The sequence below is a fragment of the Carica papaya genome, chromosome 5, assembly GCF_054855325.1.
Source record: "Carica papaya isolate Zhongbai chromosome 5, ASM5485532v1, whole genome shotgun sequence".
NCBI classification, from domain to species: Eukaryota; Viridiplantae; Streptophyta; class Magnoliopsida; order Brassicales; family Caricaceae; genus Carica; species Carica papaya.
In genome coordinates this window covers 1162574-1180714 of record NC_142313.1, presented here as the reverse complement: position 1 = coordinate 1180714, position 18141 = coordinate 1162574, and the positions used below count along the sequence as shown (strand labels likewise).

Here is an 18141-nt window from a genome sequence, read left to right as displayed (position 1 = left end):
TTATTATTTTTTTATATAAATCTAAACATTGAAATTTTTAGTATATAAAGCCCATATCGATTTTGACGAGCAGTCCAGTAAGGGCTTGGGCCGATCTGCAGCCGGCCATTAGCTAGCAGAGGCACCGAGAAGGGTCGCTTATCGATCGGTTGAAGCGGAAAGGATATGGCCGGAGCTTCCTTCATTTTCTTCTTCCTTGGTCTGTTCTTGCTTCTCCAAACTCTCGAAGCTTCTCAGTGCTCAATTGAGGGTAAAATCCATGTCTTAAGTGGCTAGTTTTAGATTTATTCGTGCAGTTTATCCGGAATCGTTGTCCTTTTGCTCTCTAAGTTTCCTTTTCCTTTCTCTGCTTTTCATGGAAATATTTTTGGCAGTCGTTTGTATGTATAGACAATAGGCTATGAAATGGAAAGCCTGTAACTCGTATGATTGCCGGTTTGGGATATTTTCATTCATTTCATTTTCACTTTATGGCGTTCTATGGAGGACAAATAATGAAGTGTTCTTTGAAGTAGTAAATAATGAAGTCTTAATTGTATTTGAAAAGCATTTAAGTAGAATTCATGTCTAACTGATTTGATATTTCAGAATATTTTGATGGAATTCAATTAAATGACCACATTTAGTGGGCACCTAACTCTTCTTAATCTGAAGTCCTTTTTCACCCATTTTTAGTGGTATCAAAATTGATAGAATTTAAAATGTGCTTATTCAATTTGATATGAACTTTTATTTTGAAATGAATTCTCTAGGTCTGGATAATTCACTATGTAATTGTCTAAAGAATTTATATTTTTATCAATTATTAAAAGCATTGTAAGCTTTTTGAGAAGTGGTTGATTTTAACTTGTAAAGTATTTCTCTTATAAATGCTGATCGATATACCAAAGTTTCTCCTTCTGTTTTGGTTTCTTTCTGAAATTAGTTTTGTTCAGCCAATAAATTTTGGATATCCGAAATTGAAGTTTCTTTTCTTTTTTTAATTTTTCTGGTGGGCCAATGGATATTTTACATAGGCCTGCCACTAGTAAGGAATATCAGTGAGCTTCCTCAGGATAATTATGGAAGAGAAGGTCTATCCCACATAACTGTTGCTGGTTCAGTGTTGCATGGGATGAAAGAGGTATGCAATAGACTATCCATTTGAAATTTTACTTTGTAATGTGATTCTCTCTTTACGATTGTTGACATGAACCAAGAACTGGATTAGTTCCTTAAATATTACGCTACTAAGATGCTTGTCGAAGGCCCAACAAGTTTTGGATATTTTAAATTGGAATGCCATATAGGAGTTTCATTTCCTGTGCGATTTGTTGATCATCTTTGTATATGATAGCTTTTGGTAGTTTAGTAACTATGTACCACGATATCAATGTTTTAAAACTACTTATGCTTGTGGTAGAAACTGACTAACTTAGCCTTCATGGCCATGAGCAAATGCTGAGTTTGAGTTTATATGATGGACAACTTAGCAATGTTAAATGTATCATATAATAGACTTTCCAGAGTTTTACAGGTTGAAGTGTGGCTTCAAACATTTTCTCCCGGATCACGCACACCGATCCATAGGCACTCCTGTGAAGAAGTTTTCGTTGTCTTGAAGGGGAATGGCACTGTATACCTATCCACAAATTCTCATTGGAAGCATCCTGGGAAGCCACAGGAGTACAATATCTTTTCAAATTCTACATTTCATATACCTTTCAATGATGTTCACCAGGTAAATATTTCTAACTTTGCTGCTTTTAGATGGGTAGGAAAGTTATTTTAGAGTTTCCTTATTGGTTTCTTTTAGTTAGTTATGTATGGACTATCTTACCATTTTGTTAGTTTAGATTGGAGATGCTTATTATTAGGGGTATTGTCATAAAGTCCTTTTGTATTTTGTCATTTGTATCAGATTGTTGCATAACATTTTAGTTTGAAGCAATTAGCTCCTTTATATTCACATAGCATCAAATTAATGCTAAATATTAACTAAATACACCTAGATGGGGATAGGACTAAGTGGAGAAGAAAGTGTTTCCATGAGACTGGAAATAAAAACTATTAGCCCTAAACGAAGTTGTGAACAAGTGATTGTCTGATAATGAGCAAGAAATATCTATTTTTTTACTAAATAGAATGTATTGCACTTGTAATTCATTAGGTACCCTTTATGAATGTCAATTAAGTATTGTAAGTAAATTGTTCCCAAGTAATTTTGATAGTAACATATATATAATATTTATTTATACAGTTTTTTGTACCCTTATCTTATAATATTTAAATCCTAATATGCCAATACTGATATTTTAGTCCTTTGCTGAATTTTCTAACCAAGAGAGAAGAGTAAAATAGGACTAATTTACCATTAAACAAACAAAAAACAATGTCAGAGTTAACAAACACTATTATCTAGTACATCAATTTGATACAATGTATTTTTCTCTCTCTTTCCTTCCTTAGCATCCCTAAGCGCTCGATTGATTTTTAATACTCTATTTTCCTCATCATACTAGTGTCTCCACAAGGAGATTCTTGGTGATTGAGAAGTTGTGTGACCTCCTGTTAGTAGGAGTCACCAAGGATTATCTCTCTAGTTGGAATTGAAGTCAAATGGCTTTCAGGTTCTCTTGGAAAAAGAGTTCAAGTTATTGGGTTCTTAGCTTGGTGGATCTGGGGAGACCGTGTGTAATGTTGTGCAAGAACTAGAGGGGAATTTTCAGTAACCACAGACTGCAAGGGGAAGTTAAGGAGAATAAATTTTCTTTCAGAGGGAGTGAAGGCAGATGGTTGGTAGAAGTTCCTTGAATCCTTCTTACTTTAGCAGAGGTTTTGGGAAAGGACATCAACCTCTTCAAGCTTAACATCTCCTTTTTATGTTGAGTTTTCTATTACAAGTAGAAAGGAGGTTTTGGTTTGTTAGTACTGTTCCTTTGATACTGGGTAGGTGGTGTTGAATGTTAAGCTTGTGCTAAATTTGAATGGCTGTGAAAAAGAAGAATATGTAAACCTCCTCTACCGTCTTTCCTTATGTCTTGTGGATCCCTTGGGTCATGATGAACTAATATTTTTAAGAAGAAAATTTAACAGGGCATTGACGTGGAACTAAATAGTTTCAATTAGGAATGATGTAAAGTTCTTGGCTTTAGAAATTCTAGATTCATTATCTATAGGCTATGGTTTAGATGTTAAATTATATTGTTGTAGCTGTTTTAATGATATCACATAGCTCTTGAAAAGTTATATAGATTCTTTTAGAAAAACCATTCCAAACAAATACTTAAGTGCAAAGTTATGGACTTTAAGGAAGTTCTAGCACCATAGGCATAGTCCATGATCTTATAAGTTATTGTTATTATTTTTTTAATTTTAATGTTATAATTGTTCTAATTTTGTCTTGGAAATTACCTAGGTTCATAAGAAGAATTATCCTAAGAAGAATTATCCCAAATAGACTTTCCAGTGCACATTTATATCCCTTTGAAATTGTAAAAAGATCTCAGAATTTAGAACTCAAAATTGAGGTTTCGGGATTCAGAATTCAGATTTCAAAATTCAGAACTCAAATTCATATTTTAGATTTCAGATTTCGCTGCATCAAAGTTTTTGTGGTGAGAAGGAGGTATTTGGAAGTTTGAAATCTTGTAATGGCAACAAAGCCCCAGGACCCGATGGGTTTAATATGAATTTTCTTCAATCATTATGGGAGATTTTGAAAACTGATATCATGGAAACATTTAACGAGCTGCTTCATTCTGGTAAATTTGTCAAATCATTGAATTTTACTTTTATTTCCCTCATCCCTAAAAGAAATGGTGCTAATGAGTTCAGGGATTTCAGGTCCATTAGTTTAATGGGCTGCATGTATAAATTAATTGTGAAAGTTCTGGCCAGGAGATTATCCAAGGTGTTGGGGGAGGTTATTGGGGATTGTTAACATGCTTTTGTGGGTGGAAGACAAATTCTTGATGCAGTGATGGCTGCCAATGAGACGGTTGATGATCTAATGGCTACTAAGAGGGATGATTTGGTGTGTAAACTGGATATGGAGAAAGCATATGATCATGTGAAGTGGAATTTTGTTGATTTCATGCTGTATAGAATGGGTTTTGGGTCTAAGTGGAGAAAGTGGATGAAAACTTGTATCACTGCTACCTCATTTGCTGTTTTGGTCAATGGGGGTCCCTCTAAGTTCTTTAATGCTTCAAGAGGTTTAAGGCAAGGGGATCCTCTATTCCCCCTATTGTTCATTATGGTGATGGAAGGCTTAAATGGGTTACTTGAGAGTGCTAAAGATCTTAATTTACTGAGGGTGCTGTGGTGGGGAATGATGATAACACTTTGGAGGTGTTTCATATATTCTTTGCTGATGATACACTTATATTTTGTCAACCAGATTTGAAAAACTTATTGCATTTGAGATGTGTTTTATTATGGTTTCAAGCTGTGTTGGGACTTAAAATTCATCTCTTCAAGTCTGAATTAGTGAGAACTGGTGGCAGCGGTGAGGCTGGCTCTTTTGCTATGATTTTAGGGTGCAAGGAGGTAAAATTCCCTCTCAAATATCTTCAGATTCCTTTGAGAGCTAAATATAAGGATCAACTTACATGGGAACCAATTTTTGATTTATTTGAGAAAATGCTTGCGGGGTGGAAGAGAAACTTTCTTTCTAAATGGGGTAGATATACCTTAATTAAAAGCACGCTTGCAAACCTCCCAATATATTATCTTTCTACTCTTACCATTCCGGTGAAGGTGGCAAAAAAACTGGAAGCTATCCAATGCAGATTTTTGTGGGGTGATGTGGGTGATAACCATAAATACCATCTTGTGAATTGGGATGCCTTAAAAGAATCAATTTCATGTGGGGGGACTTGGCTTTAGATCTTTGGTGAAAATGAATGAAGCTCTACAAGGCAAATGGTTATGGAGATACTCGAGGGAGGCTAATAGTCTGTGGAGGAGGGTTGTTAAGGCTCGATGGGGTAAATTTATGAACTCCAGTGTTTCTGGCCGGATTTCTATCCCCCATGGGAGAGGGCTATGGTGGAAGATTCTTATGCACAGATGCACTGCGCTAAGTGGAAGCTGGGTAGGGGGAATAAAATTAATTTCTGGGAAGATAATTGGGTTGGGTGGTGGTAGCCTCAAGGGGAGATTTCCAGGCATCTTTAATATTTCACAAAACAAGAATATAGCTGTTATTGAGGCTTACCAGAGGTCAAATGAGAATGTGTCCATAATTGTTAACATAAATCTAAATGATTGGGAGTTGGGGGAATATGAAGGTATGTTGCAGCTTTTGGCGGAATAGAAAATTTCTTGTGTGGATGATCTACTGGTGTGGAATCTGGAAAAAAAATGGCTTCTTTTCTGTTTCTTCTCATTATCAGTTCTTGTGCAAGGGGAGAGACGTGTGCAGGATGGTCTTTCCGGCTAAACAAATTTGGAAGACCTTGGTTCCCCCTCGTGTGTCTTTCTTTGCTTGGGAGGCTTGCTGGGAGAAGATTTTAACTACTGATAAGCTTAGAAACAAAGGCTGGATTCTGGTGAATGGGTGTTATTGCTGTTTGAAGGCGGAGGAATTTGTAATCACTTATTATTGTGGTGTCCTATGGCTTATGGTTTGTGGTCTTTTATTTATGGGTTGCTGGGCATTAATTGGGTTATTGCGGGTTCAGTGGGGGTGAGATATGGGCTAGGGATGGGTTAAATGTAAAAAATAAGTTAGCTAATATGATCCTATTGACTGTTTTTTGGGTCTTATAGAAAGAAATGACTAGTAGAGTGTTTGGTAGTGAGGTTAGTAGCATGATTAGGATAAAAGATAGGTGGTTGCATTATTTTGGGTTTATATTATTAGGGTATGATATTATTGAAAATGTGGATTTTGGGATTGTCATTGATTCACCAATCTTATTGTAAATTTTTGTAGATGGGCGGTACCCCCGTTCTTGGTAGGTACCTTCCTAATACACATTTGATACTTTTTATTTCAAAAAAAAAAAAAAAAATTGTGGTGAGAAATCTAAATGTGTTCTAATTTTTCTTTAGTTAGTTAAAAGATGGAGGACATTTATTTTTTTAAATTTCTTGTCCTAATTGTGGTCTTTCAATAATTAGATTTCAGATTTCACTTTCTTTAGTTTGATGCATTGGTTTTTCTTATCTCTCTCGTAACTCTTGAGAAGTTATATGAACTCTTGAAAAATTGCCTCAACATAGACAATCGAGTCAAAAGCTCGGAGCTTTCCAAACGTTGAAATTGTAAGCCATAATTCAGTCTTATTAGTGATTTCGTTGAATTTTGATGTTGTATTTGTCTTAATACGAAAATAATACTAGGTGAGAAAGTTGTGTTTTCAAAAAGTTAAGGCACTTTGAGCTCTAGTACATGGTCTTATTGGTCAGTTTTTTGAGTTTTTTTAAAATTATAATTTTTTTAATTCTATTAAATAGAGCTTGAAAAAGTTGAGGGCCTAAAAGAAAAATTCTTTCAAATTAGATACTTGAGGTTATAGTCATTTTTAATGTTATAGCTATTTTACTATTATTGCATACAACTTAAAAATCTGGGTAATTGGTACTTGAGCTTTGAGATAAACATTCTTTTACACTTCTAGGGAGCTAATGACAAGAATTTCTTGTCAATCTGTCTATTTGAATGGAAGTTCCTTTCACCAGCCATGTGGTTTCATGTTTCCAAACACTTGCAGTTGCTCTGATCGATATTAGTTTCTGTCCATCTTTCTGGATGATGCTAAGTTCACCGGGTGAATATTGGAAAATCTTGCTTATATTATTTTCAGAGTTTATTATTTTCACTGAAATGATTAGGAAATAAAGCAAAGTTTCTTATGAATGGGACACTCCTTGTAGTTTTGTTGGCTATCAATGCGTACCCTGTATTCATGTTCTTACTGTGTTATATATAAAACAGAATAGTGGAATAGTGATTGTTTGTTAAACCCTTAAGCTTATCTATTTGCTTTCACCCCAAAGAAGAGGGTTTTGGATGCACATGCATGCAGTAAGGGGATACACATGCTTTTCTAAGAACACTCAAGTGATGCTGTCTAATCATACCTCCTTTTCTTGTGATTGTGTGCCATTCTTATTATTTTCACTGAAATGATTAGGAAATAAAGCAAAGTTTCTTATGAATGGGACACTTCTTGTAGTTTTGTTGGCTATCAATGCGGTACCCTGTATTCATGTTCTTACTATGTTATATATAAAACAGAATAGTGGAATAGTGATTGTTTGTGAAACCCTTAAGCTTATCTATTTGCTTTCACCCCAAAGAAGAGGGTTTTGGATGCACATGTATGCAGTAAGGTTTAGGATGCACATGCATGCAGTAAGGGGATACACATGCTTTTCTAAGAACACTCAAGTGATGCTGTCTAATCATACCTCCTTTTCTTGTGATTGTGTGCCATTCTTATTATTTTCACTGAAATGATTAGGAAATAAAGCAAAGTTTCTTATGAATGGGACACTCCTTGTAGTTTTGTTGGCTATCAATGTGTACCCTGTATTCATGTTCCTACTGTGTTATATATAAAGCAGAATAGTGGAATAGTGATTGTTTGTTAAACCCTTAAGCTTATCTATTTGCTTTCACCCCAAAGAAGAGGGTTTTGGATGCACATGCATGCAGTAAGGTTTAGGATGCACATGCATGCAGTAAGGTTTAGGATGCACATGCATGCAGTAAGGGGATACACATGCTTTTCTAAGAACACTCAAGTGGTGCTGTCTAATCATACCTCCTTTTCTTGTGATTGTGTGCCATTCTTATTATTTTCACTGAAATGATTAGGAAATAAAGCAAAGTTTCTTATGAATGGGACACTCTTTGTAGCTTTGTTGGCGATCAATGCGTACCCTGTATTCATGTTCTTACTGTGTTATATATAAAACAGAATAGTGGAGTAGTGATTGTTTGTTAAACCCTTAAGCTTATCTATTCGCTTTCACCCCAAAGAAGAGGCTTTTGGATGCACATGCATGCAGTAAGGGGATACACATGCTTTTCTAAGAACACTCAAGTGATGCAGTCTAATCATACCTCCTTTTCTTGTGATTGTGTGCCATTCTTATTATTTTCACTGAAATGATTAGGAAATAAAGCAAAGTTTCTTATGAATGGGACACTCCTTGTAGTTTTGTTGGCTATCAATGCTTACCCTGTATTCATGTTCCTACTGTGTTATATATAAAACAGAATAGTGGAATAGTGATTGTTTGTTAAACCCTTAAGCTTATCTATTTGCTTTCACCCCAAAGAAGAGGGTTTTGGATGCGCACATGCATGTAGTAAGGTTTAGGATGCACATGCATGCAGTAAGGGGATACACGTGCTTTTCTAAGAACACTTAACTGATGCTGCCTAATCATACCTCCTTTTCACGTGATTGTGTGCCATTCTTGTTACAGGTCTGGAATACAAATGAACATGAGGATTTGCAAATGATTGTTATTGTGTCTCGGCCACCAGTTAAAGTGTATGAATTCTCTTTTAATGTGTTGATATTTTGCCATTTATATTTGGTTCTCCCTTCTGCCTCCCCCTTTTTAGAAACTCACAAAATCTCCATATTTTGTTTGCTGAAACATTTCCATTTCTAAATCCGTAGTGGTGTTTTCAGAATGTATTCCATGTTTGATGCTCTGTTGTTAGGCAGGATAGTTCCTAAAGCACTTCCAGATTTTAACTCCGCCTTTAGCAGAGAGGAGTAATTTTGGGTCTGGACTATCCTGGTTTCTATTTTCCTCTTCTCAAGTACTTAACTATCTTCTTAAGCTTTCCCACTTAAGAGAGTTGTTCTGATAAACCCGCCTTAATGAAAGTCCATGTGGATATATAATCAAGGCAGGTCTGAAGAACTTACAATACACATTCAGATGGTTATTAAAATTTGAACTCTCTGAGAACTCTCAACATTCTTCTTGTGAAACTCTTTCACTGAGTAAATAACTGAATCCCGTTTTCTCTCCATTTTTCTTTCTTGTGGACATTTTTTTAGGTTTATATACGAGGACTGGTTCATGCCTCACATTGCAGCAAAGTTGAAGTTCCCATACTATTGGGACGAACAATGCATGCAATTTACAGCACCTGAGAAAGATGAGCTTTGAATTTTGATTTACCAGTGTCGCACATTGCACAGATGGCAAATGAGCGGTCGATTGTTGGGTATTTGACCGTACAATTTTCAGAGGAAATGAAGAAGCACTAAGGTGGTTAATTAGATTTTGTCTCACACCAATATTAGTTAGAAACTACGAATTAGGAAAGGTGTATGTTTTGCGCTGCCAAAATTAACTTTGCACCTACATTAAATCAGTGTATGACAGAAAGTTTCACGTTCATTATAGTTTTCTTTTGGATCAACTAGTTTTTGAAATGTGTTACAGGTGACTATTTGAAATATATATATATAGATATCTTTGAATAGTAAAAGGTGACATTTCTTCTGATATGTCATGCATTGCTATCTGAAAATATTGTCCAGTGGAATAGCAACTTTGGAATCTAAACTTCGTAAACCTCGAATTTGGATAAAACAAGCAAACAACTATTATATTTCAGAGCGCACATCTGGGAGTATAGATAATCCTCTTTTTCATTCGGGGGGGCTACAGAAGAATAGTTACTCTACGTTCATAATTTATTACAGACTCGGAATGGCAGTTTCACTTTTTTCTCTTTGTCAATGAGATTCTCCGATCAGCCTCTCTCTCTGCAACTACGACATGGAACTCTGATCCAAGCATGTCGTGTATTTCAATATTCTTTGTGTTGCTCGCATTAACTGTGTCCATTATCACTTCAACAATCAACGTAAACCCTAAGTTAGATAGCACTCGGATAGCATTTGCAATTCTGCATATGTTCTGTCTCATCTCTAGTGGGGTATATATTAGCTCTTGTTCCTCAAGACTAGTAGAATTTTTGTTTGCTGTGATCTTCTGACGTTCAACGTCACTGATTTGATCCTCCACCATACTATCTCTAACTTCCACATGTTCACCGACCCATATATATCCATTGCATCCAAGTATAAGGTCAACTCCATATTGCTCGAGATGATGGAAATGTTGCTTGCTTTTCTTCACTAGATAAGGATCAACCTTTAGCAACTGACCCTTCTCAAGCTGAAATTCATCAGTATGTTAGTGATGGCATTAACAAGTACTGAGGTACAAAACAACACCATATTTAGAAACATGTAACAGAAAGCAGTAATTCTGTTCAATTAAGAACCGAGATGGGTTAAATGTTTGAAACATGAAAGCATAACCCAGAAAAGTATCGCTTTACAACTTGAACGTACCTTTCCATATTTTCGACTTCTTGCTTGGAGCTGCAAGCTGCCATCATTGTGGACATTACGAACTTCAGCCTGAAAGAAATGTCATTTGTAGCATTCAGTTAATTTTTTCCTGTTTTCCTGCTGCCACAATGAACTGGTAAAAGATGTACTACTGGGCAGACTTACACACACAACATCATTCTCTTCAAAAATATTGCGCATGTTGAGTTCATCTAGAGCAGTTCGCCGCCTCTGAAAATCAATCAAGTGATATTTAAAGACCAAGTTACACATTTTACCTAAAACCAGGGTAAGATGAAGTGTGAGAATTACAGTTCTTAAATATAATCATATAAGACAGCTATTATGCTTCAAAACTCTTGATAATAAACATTTCTGTGAAATGAACTCTATCCCATCACCACTGACTAATATCTCTCTCTTCTATCTCTGGTACCAATCTCTGAACCAAGGGCCTTGAAGTAAGTTGAGATTTAACCATCAAAGCACCTCGTAAGGATTAATAACTAATAGTTCTCTTGACAACGAAAAAAGACATCAGATTCTTCTATTACTTATCCTTTCAGCAACAGTCGAGTAGTTGTAAATAAGGGATGATAGTTGGAAAACTGTATTAAAAGAAAACAAACAGCCAGCAGTACATGTTCAAAAAGAAGAAGATACCTGGATACCATCTGGCAAGTTCATCGAAGAAAGCATCAAAACTGCATCCTGGTTGAAATTAATCTCCAGTCTCCATCGCTTTTGAGCAATCTGAAAATAGAAACGGAGAAGTTAAACGAGAAAATGGGAACTCTTTGGGAGTAGAAAAGGAGAAAGTTAACGAAAAAAAAAAAAACAAGAACTTTTCAGGAAATGAATGATTTTTAAGTACCCTGATTATTTTGCTTAACAATACAATTTGACAAGAAGAATTTTACATTCTAACTATTCGATCAATTTTATCAAAAAGTCAACTTCTAAGCAAGAACAAAGATTCAAAGCACATTAAACACTAATTCGAATCAAGCTTATTCCTAGTGATGGTCACTCTGCTCTTTCAATAACCTACTTCATGGCACCCCAATCAGGATGCAAGAAAGCAAAAGATCATATTGCCATGAACATGAGATTACCTCCAGAACCCGTCCTACCACGATATCTCCAACCTCAGGCTTGTACCTAAAATTCATTTAACAGCAATTTCCTTATGCATTAGATAAACCACACTGTCGAATTTTGGAAAATCAACTTGGAAACAAATACCACAAGATTCAAAGTCTACTTCTTAGCGATAAAATCCAGAGAGAGTACAGAAATAATAGCACCTGGCTCGTAAGGCCCGTACATAAACGAGCTTGTTCACACGCTCTACTACTCCACAGACTGTAGCCACCACTTCACCGTTGTGGTCAGCAGTTCCAAGTCCTCTATTTATCCAAAAAGAAGTTTCGATGAAGGAAAAAAAAAACGAATCAACAGTATACAAGCGTGTGTCTATATGGATATATATATATATTCACAATTTGATAAATGCATAGATGGAGATGTTAGGTTACTTGAGGAAGGCATCTTCGTAGTTGACAGGGATGGAATCGGCAACGATGACGGATGCGTTGGGGTTGGTGGTGCAGGACTGGAGCTTCTCGAGAGCTTTGTCCAGTCGTATCTTCTGCGTTTGACTCAACGACAACGAGACCTGTAACTTTCTCATCTCCGCGCCTTCGTTATCCTCTCTTCTCTCCTTTGCCAACCAGTAACTACGAAAATGGTGCTAATCGGGAATTCAACCAGGAAACATAAACCCTAATCTTAAACCCTTGCCCGTCTCAGTACTCAGTGGGTTCATCTGCTACTGGAGCTTCTCTTGAATCTCCTCAATCTTTACGGATCTTCATTTTATCTTTCGGGTTGATATTCGGGTCCGGATCCGGGTCCATATTAAGCTTAATGGGCTGGGCTTTGAATTATTAGCCCACGTGCGTCATTTTTTACGGCCTGCCAATAATCAAAATATTAAACAACAAACATTTTATTTCATTCATTGTCTTACCCTAATTATATATAATATATTTTCTAAATTAAATTTTAAAATATATGATATATTTTAATTCAGTATATAATATATACATAATTTGAATTTTCATTTTAAAGAGTATTTATACGTAAGACCAAAACAAAAACGAGAAATCTATATCGAACGAATTAATAATACTAAATTAGTAAAACAAGAGATCAAGATCCGCGTGAATAAAAATTATGACATACTAATTATTTGTGTATATTTTTTTTATTAATTTATTAATTTTTTAACCAAGTTATTTAAGTTATTGACTATTCAATCGAACTATTTAGATTATAAATAATTTTATTTTTATATGCATTTTAATTTGAAAGTTATAAAATACTACCTAGTTTTTATCTTTGAAACAATCTTCTAATTATACTTTTCAAATAAATTCAAATATTTTCTAAATTGTCTTATTAAAAAATCTCAAATTAATTAGAGGGTTTTGTGAGCCTAAATTTATTAAATTCATATACAACATGCTTATCTTTATTTATTTTCTCAAAAAGAAAAAAAAAAGCCACCATGATATGGTATTTATTTATTATTACATTAATTGAAAATAAATATTAAAAATTTGTATTTTAAGAATATGTATTTGAACATTATATGCTAGTAATAAACATAAATATTTACTCTAAAAATGTATAAATTAATTAATGTCATTAATTAAAATGCCCATGACTAAATAAATTATATTTTTCATATTTAAAAAATAATAATAATAATTTGGAAATGTAATTATTAATTAGTAAAGTTATAGTTTGCAAGTTTATTCATTACTATTTGGTAAATTACTAGTTAGGAAATTGAATTGGCTAATTATTTGAGTAAGGAAACTCATAAATCTATAATTTTAGACCATAATAAGAGGCAATTATGGAGGAAAAAATAAATATAAATTTTTAAAGAATTAAAAAATTATAATAAAATACACATTAATTAATTAATTAATTAATTAATATAAAATATCTTAACCCACAAAAAGTTATTCCGAATAATCTTCTCATCCTCACAAAAATTAAATAAATAAATAAATAAAAAACTCACCAACCTCTCTCTAATTTTTCTTTTTTCTCAAAATAATAAAATTAATAAAATAATTATTAAAAAATTAAATAATTATTTAAAGAAAGAATAGAAGCAAAAAGGAAAAAAAAAATTATTTGGTGTAATTAATATTAGTTTTGTCCTAAACAGGTCATAAACCAGCTAATTAGCAGCCTAACAATGGCTGCCTCTCTTCCCCCCTGATCTCTATCGCTTTCACCCCTCTTGATAACCCACCAACCCCCCCTCCTCATGGCCTTTTCCACCGTCCCTCTCTTCGCCCTCCTCCTCGCCGCCTCTGCCGCTTCCTTCGCCGACGGCGTCACCGCCGGCGTTCGTCTCGGCGTCATCCGTAAACCTTTCCCGGACGTCCCGGAATTCCGGGAAGCTCCGGCGTTTCGCAATGGGGAGGGATGTGAAAAGACAATCCACGTGTCCATGACCCTCGACGGAAACTACCTGAGAGGCACCATGGCCGCCGTGCTTTCCATTCTGCAACATTCGGCTTGTCCAGAAAACGTCGTCTTCCATTTCCTCTGGTCCAATTTAGAACCCAACCATGTTTTTTCCACCATCAACACCACCTTCCCTTACCTTAACTTCAAGGTTTACCGGTTCGACCCGAACCGGGTTCGTGGGAAAATCTCCAGGTCAATCCGTCAAGCTCTCGACCAGCCTCTCAACTACGCGCGTATCTACCTCTCCGACACGCTCCCCGACGACGTCAAACGCGTAATCTACTTAGACTCCGACCTCGTAGTCGTCGACGATATTGCAAAGCTCTGGGATGTTGACCTTGAGAAAAAAGTTCTTGCGGCGCCGGAATATTGTCACGCCAACTTTACAAAGTACTTTACGGATTTGTTCTGGTCGGCGCCGGAGCTGGCCGGAACATTTGAAGGGAGACGGCCGTGTTATTTCAACACGGGGGTGATGGTGGTTGACGTGGAGAAATGGAGAAAAGGAGGGTACACCATGAAAGTTGAGGAGTGGATGGCGGTGCAGAAGCAGAAGAGGATATACCATCTGGGTTCTCTGCCGCCGTTTTTGCTGGTGCTCGCCGGAAATATTAAGCCGGTAGATCACCGGTGGAACCAGCATGGACTTGGCGGCGATAACCTTGAAGGAAAATGCAGAAGCTTGCACCCTGGACCGATTAGCTTGCTCCATTGGAGTGGTAAAGGCAAGCCATGGCTCAGGCTTGACTCTAGGAGACCTTGTACCGTTGACCATCTTTGGGCGCCCTATGATCTTTACCGCTCATCGTCCATGCATTCCCTGGAAGAATGACCCGACCCGACCCGACCGGGAACATCAAATGGCTACCCGATCCAGAGGGTATATAGTATATGTATATATGTATGGATCGATACACATACATGCATATATATATATATATATATATATATATATCTACGAGAAAGAAGCTGAGACAAAAATTCAATAAACTAGGTTATGTGGATATATTATGAACTGACGGGTACGTAACTCCCATGCACGAAGAGATCGAGAGAGTTTAGAGGCGAGAGAAAAAAAAAAAATCATTTTATTATTCTTCGATATTCTTATTATAATTCATACTTTTATTATAGCCGGGGGGGCAAAAAAAAAAATAAGGTAATTGTATGGAGCTTAATTTAATTTGAAGGAGAAAGGCATATAATACGATTAAAAGAAAAAAAAAAAAATAGATAATCTTGTGAATTTTTTTTTCTTGATTTTAGAATGGGAAGGCAGATTTTAGAGCTCTCAATTGACTTTGTGTTTTATGTTGTGTTTATGTTTTGTTATGTGATTATGAACTCAGAAGTTTTAACCCAACATGAATTTTGATCTTTCTTTTATTGAAAATTTTTGAAAGTAAATGAATGGTTACAAAGTTATGATGCATGAAACAGTAATACTCATCAAATTACAACACCGATATATATACATGTATGTATAGCTTACAGAGTAAATTAGAAGCATGCATAAAGGGGGGGATATGTAAGAGAAGCCAAATCCAGTTGGGTTGATTTGTGCTCACCTTAACTAACAATAATTTCAAGATATTTTATTTCTAATGCTAATGTTTCTTCTCATGGCTTCCTTCTTGGCTCGGATAAAAGCATCTGATTTTTCGTTAATACTAGATTCTGCATACAGAAGCGGCCTTATATGTCTCGGAGTATCAGTTGGCAAAAACTGATTATGATCGTACTCTATCGCCAGCGGCAAGTTATTGTTGATTTCACTTATTTTTACGTTTTTACCTTTCTTATTTCTCATCTTGATATTCTCGTGATCATTTTCGTGATCAGGATGAATAGTCACCGTCCTTTTTGGTTCTGATTTGATTATCTCTTCTCGCTTCTGATCATCATGGTGATCGATAATCTTGTTTTTCTTTTTGACTTTTTCTCTTGCGCTGGTAGTATGATCATGATCATGATCATTTTTGTTTGCTGATGAACTATGTTTGTCGATAGGAGTCCATTGATCCAACCGATCGTGGTGATTATCATGGCTATGATCTTGATCTGATTTCTTGAAATGGATTTCAATATCAGACTTGTAGGATTTTCTATCATCGTTGTTGTTGTTGTCATCATCAATATCATTCCGGTAGAATTGCATTGAAAGTAATTCTCGATCCTCTTTAAAGAAACTAGTTGCAACATTAGTATTCACTTCATTAACAGGCTCATTCACTGGCGGTACTTTGACATCACCCTGATCTGCCACAGGTTGCAGCGTCTTTGGTATCTTCGTACTGTTGCTAGCTAAGCTATTGATGATGAAGTTGAATAGTCGATGACAAATTCCAATAGGCTTGGAACTATGATCCTCGAACTCTCTTTCTTGCATCGCGTCAAAACAAAAAGAAACTTTCTCCAAGAAAACAAAAGGGAATGGAAATTTGTGTCTTGTGGGCAAGTAGAAATTGCATGAATTGTAGGGTTTATATATATATAGTTCATGGGATTTGGCATTTGGGTATGCATATTGAATATTCTATACTTGGGAAATGGGATAGGGAAAGAGAAAAGAATGAGAATTATGTCACTTTAATCAATTTACTTTCTTCTTTAAAATTCAAAAGGAGGATTTTGTTCATATTAATATAATTTCTTCTTGAACAAAAACCAAATTAAAGCAGATTTTCCAAGAAAAATCATAAGCAAATCTATTTGATTCCAAGCTGAAGTAGAATTTTTACCTTGCTTGCAACTGATATATTCTTGCTTTGCAGCAATATATTTACCCAAAAACATTATACATCCATTATATAAATAGGTTAATTAATAGTCTTGTTTTACATAATTTTCTATTAATATAACAATCTATACTTTGAAAAGAAGATATATTCTTTATCTTGATTATTTAAATTTTAACTTTTGTTAGTATATCGAGAATAAAATCTTAAAATACATTGAATTAATATATAAAAAATATATATATGTATTTGAAATGATCTTAAAACATTTAATTCTAGTACATAAAAATTAACTCGTAATATAATATATTTACTAAAAAAGGAGTAGATATATAACCAAGATTCCGTTATCGGATCAAACATAATAACCCATTAAAAAAAATTATGAAATTTATTGATATTTTTAATGTATCAAAAGATTTATGAATTGATTAAACCACAAATGTAATTTAGGGAAGTCCTACAAATTAATTAAAACTATGTTGTCAAAGAAGGTAAAGTGAGAACTAATAGAATATGGGATTCTTGTGTTAATCATTTATGGTATGCATATGCTTTATATATTGAGAGGGAAACCTGAAATTTTCTTTGCAAAATGAGGTAAAGGAAGCAAAGAAAAGAGGATCAACCAGATATATACACATATATATACATCATATATATAAGAACCTTCTTGCATTTTGGGTATGCATGCTTTTTCAATTCCTTTGTTATCAAAATTACCAATATAAAAGAATTAATGAATGAACTCATGAGAATATAGACAAAGCTTGAACATGTGAGAATAGTAAGGATTAGGTTAAGAAAGTAGGGTTAGTAACTAGCTAAGTTAAATTATATATATATATATATATATGTATATGGGTATTTAAGTTTGATTTCTTTAGTATCTCCATATTTAAGTTTGAATTTTAAACTCAATTCAAATTTTGTTCTAGACCCAAATATAAGCTTGTTTAGAAAAATATAAGTTCCAACTTGGCTTGAAAAAATTTTACAAAAATAATTTTTGTTGGAGAAAGTGAAAAATAATATAGATAATGTAACGACCCGATTTTTTTAGAAAGAAATGAGCAGTAACCCATGCATATAATCTGGTAAATCTGTGTAATAATGTTTTAAATTTTAAATTTTAATTATATATCTCTTGTACGAAACTATAAATCATGAAACTCGTTGAAACCCTTTATATTACATTAGTATAATATAATTAAATTTATTTTATAAAACAATACTTTCAAAATATCTAAAGGTTCATCCAGAGTTTCCTTTCGACTTTGAACGTGCTCATGATCGGAAGTAATTTGTATTAATGGAGGTGTGAATTGGGATGAGGTTCACGTGCTCAGTAAGAAAAGAGACAGTGCCCATAAACAAACCATGCATTCATCCATCACATCAGATTTATAAAACATATGCAGATTTTATTTAAACTAAAATCTCAAACATAATAATATTTTCACATATAACACAGTACTTTATATTTAAAGGAATCTGATTTAAAAGACAATCATATTCAT

The 18141-nt window shown here is 34.7% G+C and overlaps 2 protein-coding genes and 1 pseudogene across 2 annotated transcripts; 2 read left to right on the top strand and 1 right to left on the bottom strand.

Annotated features, from left to right (window-relative positions):
• Positions 1 to 68: 68 nt before the first annotated feature.
• Positions 69 to 9459, top strand: ABP1 (endoplasmic reticulum auxin binding protein 1). The gene is made up of 5 exons (XM_022051161.2): positions 69 to 250; positions 1017 to 1123; positions 1517 to 1720; positions 8428 to 8495; positions 9018 to 9459. The coding sequence occupies exons 1-5, from the start codon at positions 166 to 168 to the stop codon at positions 9127 to 9129; spliced, it is 576 nt and encodes a 191-aa protein (XP_021906853.1). The 5' UTR covers positions 69 to 165; the 3' UTR covers positions 9130 to 9459.
• An 88-nt stretch (positions 9460 to 9547) lies between these two features.
• On the bottom strand, positions 9548 to 12183 carry RRP4 (ribosomal RNA processing 4). The gene is made up of 7 exons (XM_022051159.1): positions 11867 to 12183; positions 11636 to 11737; positions 11444 to 11489; positions 10992 to 11081; positions 10494 to 10559; positions 10329 to 10397; positions 9548 to 10149 (listed from the first exon to the last, which is right to left on the bottom strand). Exons 1-7 carry the CDS (start codon positions 12019 to 12021, stop codon positions 9688 to 9690), a joined length of 990 nt encoding a protein of 329 aa, XP_021906851.1. The 5' UTR covers positions 12022 to 12183; the 3' UTR covers positions 9548 to 9687.
• Positions 12184 to 13581: 1398 nt separating this feature from the next.
• LOC110821289 (putative galacturonosyltransferase-like 4 pseudogene) lies at positions 13582 to 14855 on the top strand (annotated as a pseudogene).
• Positions 14856 to 18141: the final 3286 nt, after the last annotated feature.